The sequence below is a fragment of the Bidens hawaiensis genome, unplaced genomic scaffold (assembly GCF_021521415.1).
Source record: "Bidens hawaiensis isolate Kalapana, Puna unplaced genomic scaffold, B.hawaiensis_p1.1 tig00024004_1, whole genome shotgun sequence".
In the NCBI taxonomy this organism is placed as follows: Eukaryota; Viridiplantae; Streptophyta; class Magnoliopsida; order Asterales; family Asteraceae; genus Bidens; species Bidens hawaiensis.
The window spans coordinates 172,676-182,511 of record NW_027493779.1 but is presented as its reverse complement, the minus strand read 5'-3'; the positions used below and the strand labels follow the sequence as shown (position 1 = coordinate 182,511).

General features: G+C 37.1%; 1 protein-coding gene and 1 pseudogene across 2 annotated transcripts; one reads left to right on the top strand and one right to left on the bottom strand.

Annotated features, from left to right (window-relative positions):
• Window positions 1–1,847: 1,847 nt before the first annotated feature.
• On the top strand, window positions 1,848–3,837 carry LOC143568541 (L-gulonolactone oxidase 3-like; annotated as a pseudogene). The gene is made up of 3 exons (XR_013141587.1): window positions 1,848–2,491; window positions 2,570–2,825; window positions 2,906–3,837. The product of XR_013141587.1 is annotated as an L-gulonolactone oxidase 3-like (transcript).
• Window positions 3,838–4,217: 380 nt separating this feature from the next.
• On the bottom strand, window positions 4,218–7,539 carry LOC143568543 (tocopherol cyclase, chloroplastic-like). Its single transcript, XM_077054675.1, has 10 exons — window positions 7,340–7,539; window positions 6,731–6,975; window positions 6,499–6,578; window positions 6,265–6,341; window positions 5,584–5,753; window positions 5,213–5,310; window positions 5,024–5,131; window positions 4,823–4,939; window positions 4,483–4,632; window positions 4,218–4,394 (listed from the first exon to the last, which is right to left on the bottom strand). The coding sequence occupies exons 1-10, from the start codon at window positions 7,537–7,539 to the stop codon at window positions 4,218–4,220; spliced, it is 1,422 nt and encodes a 473-aa protein (XP_076910790.1).
• Window positions 7,540–9,836: the final 2,297 nt, after the last annotated feature.

Sequence of the window (9,836 nt, the reverse complement as noted above, 5' to 3'; positions counted from 1 at the left end):
TTTAGACATGTTGCATGAGTCGAAGCGATTACTCTCGCATAACTTCGACATGAAGGAACTCGGAGATGCTTCTTATGTTATTGGCATCGAAATTCACCGAAACAAACACAGAGGAATCTTAGGATTATCTCAAAGGGCCTACATTGACCGTGTCCTTACTCGTTACAAAATGCAACATTGTAACCCAACTGCAGCTCCTGTAGTTAAAGGAGACGTTTTCGGGGCATTCCAATGTCCGAAAACAGAGGTTGAAAAGGAGCAAATGAGATTGATACCTTATGCATCAGTAGTCGGGAGCCTTATGTATGCACAAGTTTGTACACGCCCGGATATTGCTTATATTTCTGAAATGTTAGGCCGCTATCAGACTAATCCTGGCCTTGAACACTGGAAAGCAGCTAAGAAGGTGCTTCGATATCTTCAAAGGACGAAAGACTACAAACTGACTTATAGAAGAAGTGATAATTTAGAAGTGGTAGGTTATTCTGATTCTGACTTTTCTAAATGCAAAGATGACAAGAAGTCCACTTCGGGGTATATCTTTATGTTAGCAGGCGGGCCCATCTCATGGAGGAGTCATAAGCAATAGTTAACGACTAATTCCACTATGATGGCAGAATATATAGCTGTTTATAATGCTACCTGTTGTGGAATGTTGCTTAAAAAGCTGATCTCCGGACTCAAATTAGTCAATTCTATTTCTAGACCATTGAAGCTTTATTGTGATAATTCAGCTGCCGTTAATTTCTCGAACAGTAACAGTTCGACTGGAGCTGGTTTATATCTTGATACAAAGAATTTGTTCGTGCGTGAACGAGTTGAGGAAAATAAACTTTGTATTGAGTATATTAGTACACATAATATGCTAGCGGATCCGATGACTAAAGGTCTCCCACCTAAAGTTTTTGAAGAACATGTTGCTAATATGGGATTTACTGAAGACCTTATTTAATTGCATATTGTACATATTTACATTTTATTTAATAACATTTCCTCAGTTTTGATTTTGTATCTCTTAATATGTTCTGCATGCGTAATGACATATAGAGAAATTATTATACAAATCAAATATTTGAAGGGCTTACTTATATAATTTTGATCATAACTACTTAGGTTTTAAAGAAGGACTACAGTATGATTAATGGGGGTCTTGAGCTGATGTTCAATTCAATGACTGTATTTCTCTGCTCCAGTTTAAGTTTAAAGCTAAAATGAGTGTTAAAATCTGCAGGCTAATCTAATGCTCATAATAAATGATTATTTGGCCAAGTGGGAGAATGTAAGAATAAATATATATATATGTATATTTATGTATGGCCTACATGATCATTTATATTATAATAGATCAAAGTTAATTAAATTATACCTTATAATTATATTAGCTAGGTAATTGTTGATTGACCAAATTACCCTTTCTTACTAACCAAGGGTTTCCCCTTGGATGTATATAAATATGGAGAGACTAATTAACATCAGAGAACTTAACCCTAAACTCTCACATCAAATTTGTGAGCCTCTCTCTCCCTCTATTATTCGGTTTCTCAAGAACCCTAATCCCCATCACTAATATACATCCTAAAGGGGAACCCGACCAAGCTGACTGTCATGTCGTCTGGATCGTACTTATCAGCCGTGGCCACCCTCTCTGTTATGACAGGTATGTTTTAATTATAGATTTATCATAACATCTATGTTTTCTATTATATACATGAAGTGGAGTAATAATAAAGGATCCAGACTAGCATTCTTTCTTTCTAAGCATCAATATATATAACTTGGAAGCTACGTGCATATTCAAACTACTCAAATACCCTCCTTCATATTCAAAGCCATCCCGCCCTGCAATTATGGAACTATTTTTATTTGTAACTTTGTGGACTATAACCACCACCCTAGCCATACCACCACCGCCACCAATCCAATGCACCGCCGGAACCACCGGCTGCACCCTCCACAACTCCTACGGCATATGGGGTGACAGAAGAGACTGTTTTGCCTCAAAAGTTGTCTACCCAACAACACAAGACCAACTGTTCTCGATTGTATCCAATGCAACCAAATACAAACATAAACTTAAAGTGGTCTCCAAATTCTCACACACCATACCCAAACTCGCTTGTCCGGCCACTGGAGACTCATCGGTTCTCGTTAGCACCGATAAATACAACTCCAACATCGATGTTAATGTCGATGGACTCACCGTGACCGCTGATGCTGGAGTTGGTCTTCGGGATTTGATTAATAAAGTGGAAGACTCGGGTTTGAGTCTCGCAGCTGCACCGTATTGTGGGTGGGTTGATAAGTAGCGGCGCTCATGGCAGTTCATGGTGGGGTAAGGGTGGCGCGGTTCATGATCATGTGGCTAGTGTTGATATGGTGGTTCCTGCTGTAGAAGCTCTAAGGGTTTGCCAAGATTCTTCGTTTGGATGCTACAAATCAGCTTTTTAATGCAGCCAAACTTTCATTGGGCACATTGGGTATCATCTCAAAGGCATTATATTATATTACTATTATTGTTGGTTTATGGTTATTTTTATTATTTTGGAAAGCGTTGACTTTGACTTGTTAGGTAACGTTACGTTTGGAGAAAGGGTTCAAGAGAAGCATAACCTTAAATTTCACGGACGATGCCGGGCTGGAGGATGCATTCATGAGCCACGCAAAAGCACACGAATTCGGAGACATAACATGGTATCCCTCCAAACACATGGCTGTTTACAGGCAGGACGATCGGGTTCCATTAACCACAAAAGGTGACGGTACCAACGACTTCATTGGCTTCCAGTCTAATCTCATCGCAGTCTCTAAATTCACTCGTGCCACGGGTATATATTCACATTTCTTTATATATCTTTTCTCAATGAACACTTGCACGTCACATAAATGTGTTTTTGCCTCAAAACAGAAAAGGCCCTGGAAAAGGCGAAAAATGTGAAGGGAAAATGTGCAATGGCAACTACTTTCATAGGATACAAGAAACTAATAGCCAATGGGTTGAAAAACAACCTAATATTTACTGGATATCCGGTGATAGGACGCCAAGGAAAAATGCAAACATCGGGTTCATGTTTGTATTCTCCATCTACTGACATTGCAAACACGTGTGCGTGGGACCCGCGTATCGATGGGTTATTCTTCTATGAAACCACTGCGATTTTTCCTGCAGAGAATTTCAGTGGATTCATCCGTGATGTGAAAAAGTTGAGGGACCTAAATCCAGACAACTTTTGCGGTGTAGACATCTACAACGGATTTCTTATACGGTTCATCAAGGCATCAACCGCGTATTTGGGTCAACCTGTGGATTCAGTTGTGGTTGACTTCAACTACTATCGAGCTGACTCAGCTTTGACCCCGAGGTTAAACCAAGATGTGATGGAGGAGGTGGAGCAAATGGCGTTTGTAAAGTACGGTGCAAGGCCACATTGGGCTAAAAACAGGAAAATTGCATTTTTGGAGGTGGCAAAAAAGTACAAAAATTTTAGTAAATTTGTGGCAGCTAAAATGAAAATGGACCCACAAAATCTATTCTCGAGCAAGTGGTCGGATGAACTGTTGTTTGGAAGTAAAGGGGAGAGTTACGATGGATGTGCTTCGGAAGGGGAATGTGTATGCTCGGAGAATAGACATTGTAGTCCGACAAATGGTTATTTTTGCCAAAACGGGCTTGTTTATAAAGAAGCACGCGTTTGTAGGTACTCACATTCATCTGAAAGTTGATTGCTTGTTTATCTAATTATGTTTTACGTATTTGTAGGTACTCACATTCATCTGATAGTTGATTGCTTGTTTATCTATCTATTTATGTTTTAATAAAAAGATTGGTAGTTTAAAACACTCTAGTGTCTCGCTTATAGCAAATATATATAGGTGGTCAATAATCGAGAGTCAAGAACCAATCGCTCTAATAGCAATGTTACAAAGAATAACCTAGGTCAACTGATCGATGGATCCCTTTCGCCAACGGCTCCTTTAAGTACAACCATATTAACAAACTATTGTATATATGTTTGTTTATTATTTCTATATAGACCCTTGAGAATACAACGATTACAAAACAGCCCCTTTATTGTTAAAAAAGAAAAGTGCCGAAATAAAACAAGAGATTATGTTTCATCATCCGTTTCACCAAAATACATGTCTAAACCACATCCGGTCATAAGCATACAGTCTATTTTCATTACATATACACCATATGATCATAAAGCCATAGCATGCTACAAACCAGGAGGTTTGAGCAATGAAAACGAACCAAGAATTCCGTCCACATCGACAGGAAGATTAAGAGCACGGTTGATGATTTCTGGTGTATACGTCTTGGCTTTCCATGTGTTGAACCACGGCCCACCCCCAACTTCTACAGCTGCCATGTTGCTCGTGACATCCAAGATAAGCTACCTACATAAATAACCATCACAACAAATTAGTGTTAAAACATACACATGATTATATATATCTACAGAGTGAACTAAGATAACACACCTTCCCCTTACTGCCATCAGATCCTTTTTCCCAAAGTTTTAGAGTTAAATCACCAAGGCAATTATCTTTGCAAGCTGGTGCGAAGCCTGCTTCTGTAGTTGGAGCTTGCACTGTGGCCCCCGGGTGCTTCGTTGAAGCCTCTACTTCTACCTGTTCGTAACAACTCTGTCTGTTAAATAGAGAGGCAATTGCCGCAATTCTAAAAACATGGTTAACAAACGAATGGCTTTAAAACGATGCTTTGTTTTTGGAAGTCTTAAATGGCCGGGTATATTCAATAAAAAAAAATGGGTACTGAAAGAGAAAATATGTAACAAAGTGATCATAATCAGTTAATCACCAAATGTGTTTCATTAACGCCGGTTACGTGCCAGTAACCCCACTGAGCAACTTCCCATTCAACGACTCCACTCCAAGGAACAAACTCATAGAAAATACCTCCATAGTGAACTCCAATCTGAAAGAGAGCAATTTTATAAAAACACAAATACAAATGATATATTCTAACATGTTTACAATCGAACGAGCGACGGTTTAACACCAGTGCAGCATTCTCATATGTTTCATTTAGTCCAGGCAATTGCCTTAATCCGCCTCCACAGGTCAAACCAACTTCTCCACTTGCACCTTTAAAGACATTACATTGAACCTGCAGATTGTAGATGCATTGATTTGTTAAAAGCTGGGGATATCCATATAAGATAATACGTGAGGCGCGATGGATACTTACCCAAAACCACCTTCTAGGAAAACCTCCACCCCAATTCTTCTCACAGTAAGAAGGAGCATTTTGAAACTCGAATCTTTCTTCACCCCACTCTATCCAACCTGGGAAAACATTTACAAGCAGTCGTGTCAAAACAAAGTTCATGATTACATGTATACGGGTGTCTGAGATGCAGCCGTCCTGAATGGATCATACAATTTAAATACACTTGCAAGAGAGGCATTCCTTAAATTTTACATGATTAAATGTCTGTGTGTGTGACTTCACACAACCTTTTAAAAAGCAATATTTAAAATAAACAAACACGCAGAGGAAAGATTAACGATCACGAAGTTGGATTAAATATCTAAGAATGGAATAAAAAGAAGATTTGCCTGTTGATATTCCGGAAGCCATGCATATTTGCCAATGAGGTTCGAATACAGGAAAAGCAGCAAGCCAACCAGCTGTAGACTTCTGTTTAGACCCTACATCGCCCCAACCATAAACAGGTTGTGTACTGTATTCCCAACGTGCGGTTTTTACAGTCTCAGCAAAAGTTGTCCTGGAGTTATGATTACACGTATCAAGCAAGCAAGCTATATCTCTAGAACCAAAGTTTAAACACATGTAATATATGCATTATGAAACATTAGCGGTTCCTTTTCAATAATCACCAAAGTAGCATTTAACTTGATGTAAAGAAGTCATTAGTACATAATCTTATAAAGGCTAGTTTCCGTCTGCCACCACAGCTATTCTTTAGCAGTTTCAACAATTCAACAGTTTATTGTCAGATCGTTTTATTTTCTCTTTTTATTATTTATATCACTGATCACACTGAAATTGAATGTCATTTTTATCGATAAAAGCTTATTTATGAGATTGTGAAGCATAAACCAACAAATCTGTTTACAAAGTCTATATAAGGTTCTCGCGATCATTATAGATGTAACAAGATCCAGCTTGAGTGGTTGTGTTAGAATATATCATGCTTAGAAGGAACACTTCCACGCACGTGTTACTATTTACGTTTAAGCTTATAAGGGAAAAAAGAAAAACAAAAACAAATGCACCTTCCATCATCAGAAATGCAACCTTGATGCCATAGGGGAGTAACTTGGAATCCTTCAACCACACTCTCATTAAAAACCTGCATAGTTGAAGTTTATAAAATAAATTAACCACTTTTTCTAGCTTAATTTCCTTTCTTAAACTTAATTAACCAATTTTTAATAAAATAAACATAACCCAAACTGATCACTAACTTACACAAAAATGGCAAGTAAATTAGTCATGAAGAAATCAACCTGGGGCGGAACTTCAGTGTCTGGAGGCTGCTTTCCCGTTTGCACCGTAAATGAGGTTCCAAGCATCAGTTCATGCCGACCTGTTCATTGGCCAAGTGAACTCGGTGAAAAAATAACTTACAGTTTTCTTTGTAGTTATAAACAAATAATTATTAAGTATTGTGAACTCCATGCATTTGCCTAATGTAAAATAAGCAATCTCTTTCTGAAAATAAAAAGTTGGTAAACTTACTTCCCCAAAAGTTTTGAGACTCATTTGTATGTTGGCAAATGTACTTGTCACCCGCCCCAAGGATTTGAGCTCCAACTCCAGTAAAGCGTGGTCCATACTGTAGTTGCTCCAAACTAGTCAAGTTGTTTTTGAAAGAAGGATTCTCTATGGTATACATAAAGCAGAAGCTTTGTCGTTGTTCGGGTATTGAAACCTTAAAGTACCAACCCTCAAAAAACTTCCTTGCGGTCCCATCAAAGTGGTAACTGATTTAAGATGCAATATATAGTCAATACATGTAACATGGTCTATCTTGAAACAAAGATGCATGAAAAATTAATGGTGTCATAAAGTAAATCATGATTTCAACAAGCTAGTGAACCATGCAAATAATGAAATATAATTAGTTAGTGCTCCTAAAATTGACAAATAAGAATAAGAAATGAACATAATTTCAAAGAAAGAAGTGTAAGAAAATAAATACAAAAATAGAAATAAATTGTTTGTTCCTCTTTCTCTATATATGTCATCAATTCAGATTCGAAAAGCATTATAAATATATATATATATATATATATATATATGTTTAAGATTCATATGGTATTGAAAATAAATAAATAAATGACGTACCCGCTGTGAGGAGTCCGAAGAGGTCGATCGGTAGGCGTGGGTACATAAACAGGATTCGTTGCTTGCAATTCCTTCACACCCGAAGAGTTTAAGGTTTTGAGCCTAAATTGATCACAGGATTTAACAATTTGCACATTATTATTAGGTTTTGATGACAATGAACGAAAACGAGGTGAGGTTTGAAACACATTTGACTCCATCCTATGTTTCAACTCAGGTGTTGTGTTGTGTTTGGTGTTTGTGTCTGTCTTCCGACTTCTGACCAGATAAGGAGACAGACGGACATTGGTAAATAAAATTTTCATTTATTTTTAATATGCCTAAATTGACAAAATTAAGCATGTGTAGTAAGAGTGAGTATATCTCATTTTGACCATACAAAATTCTAGTTGTTGTCTTGTCGGTGACAATAGGTGACGACAATTTTCATATAAAAAGATCATTTAACTCATCCACTTGTTTCATCATCAGCGACCATCTCGTCAAAGTAACATAACCATATTATTATTAAGGGATATCGGTTTTTAATACTCCTAACTTTTACTCGTTGGTAGATAACATTTCCAACTAACGATTTGTCTCCCACCACTCCCAACTTGTAACTTTTTCTCTTTTGTCACTCCAGAACTTAACGAACCCTAACCCCATTAGTTTTTTGTTGATGTGGCATTTTTTTGCTTATGTGGCATGCCATGTGGAAAATACCTAATTAAATAAAATAAAAACTAACAAAAAAATAATATATATATATAGTGCAGTTACTGTACGTTAATGCCTTAACGTACGGTAAGTAGCGAGACGCTCAAAGGTAAAAAACTAAAACGCTCATAAAACTTGCACGCTCAACAAACGCTCAAAAACGGTCTCCGCGAAAAAAGTGAAAAATTGATCGATTAACCATCCAAAACTGTTTTTTTCGGTGAACAAATGATTGATTGGATATGTATTGACGATTCCGAGATTAATGGATGTGATTTCATGGGTCGATTTGTGAAAAAATAGATTCGTGTACGTAATGTACGTTAAAGAATTAGTGTATTGGATCTTTTCACTGTATATATATCTATATATATATAACAAATAATATATATATACACACACAGGGTGGGGTTAAAATAAGAAGTGGAGTTTGTCTAAGAAGTGTAAGAAGTAATCTGGTGCGTTAGATATGTTGATCTGATGGTGGATATTGTTAGTGTGTTTTTTGTTCGGTGTGTTTTGTTTTGTTAGTTCGGTGTGTTTTATTATTTTAAGGGTAAAAACCACTTCTTACACTTCTTAGGATAGTTTTACTTCTTATTTCCCACCACCACCATTTCATAGCCACGGTCTACACCACCACATACCTCCACCACTCCAGCCTCTACTGCCACCTTCACCCATTCCGCTAGCCTCGTTGCTTTCACCACCACCAACAGCCTCCACCGCCTCCATCATTACGGGTCATGTTCAAATCAATTTATTGTTTGCATATTGTGATGGATGGTTGGATAATGATAAATGAGGTAGTTGTTGATCAAAATCCCAAACTCAAATGAGGTTTTCACCGCCGCCACGTTTTTTTGGCGAGTTCCGTCGTTAACAATAGAGTAACGATTGAAGGTAATAAACATTGCGTTTTACTCGTTTCTTTATTCCGATCAAAAGCCCTATGCTAATGTATTCAAACTGTAAACAGGAGATTGAATTTTAGCAAAATAATTCGGATGGTCTAGGGTTTGGCGTTGATGTGGCTGCTTATGATAGTGGTGGTGAAGGCTGGTGGTGATGGTGAAGGTAGTGGAGCTGGCGGTGGCAGAATCTGGCGGTGGTGGAGGCCGATGTGGTGGTGCAAACGGTGGTGAAGGAATGATGCCGGTATATGTAATGGTGTATATATGTTTGTGTGTGTGTGTATATTATATATATATATATATAATATTATTTGTTTTTTAGTTAGGTTTTTCGTTTTTTAACAAGGTATTTCCACATTTGGATAATATGAGGTCGCTAATAAGAATACATTAGCGGCACCGTCTATAAGAGAATACCAAATAGATTCGGATTTTATGAGGTCGTTAATAAGAATAAATTAACGGCACCATGTTATAAGAGAATACCAGATAGTTCACGTACTTATGAATCAACCCTCCAAAAGTGATAAAACACATAAGCATATTAACATATAAGCATAGAACACCAAATCGAGCATTTATTTAAGCAAAGTATACAATAACAGTTGTGGTTTAAGATTCAAGTATAAAACATTTAATTTGAATAAGTATGAAATGTCACCCCCAAAAAGAAAGGTGGAAAACGGGGTATGAAAATACTCACATTCGAGTATTAAACTTGGTTCGAAAAAAGTTGGTTAAACGGAAGAACGGGTCTAGCGAGCAAGGCCAAAAATAAAAATAAAAGCCTTGAATTAGAAATGTTGTTTTAAGAATGCTTTAAATAAAAGGTAAGAAATGTAAGCATTTAAAGTTTAAGGTTTAAAAGTAACTATTTAAGAAAT

Bases quoted from the DNA above. Each gene is read 5' to 3' on its own strand.
- LOC143568543 (XM_077054675.1), bottom strand. From the start codon at position 7,539: ATGGAGTCAAATGTGTTTCAAACCTCACCTCGTTTTCGTTCATTGTCA. The intron at 6,342-6,498 runs GTTGATTTCTTC...TCAACTATGCAG, and splicing joins ACACTGAAGTTCCGCCCCAG to GTTTTTAATGAGAGTGTGGT. The intron at 5,311-5,583 runs GCAAATCTTCTT...ATGTTTTCCCAG, and splicing joins GGCTTCCGGAATATCAACAG to GTTGGATAGAGTGGGGTGAA.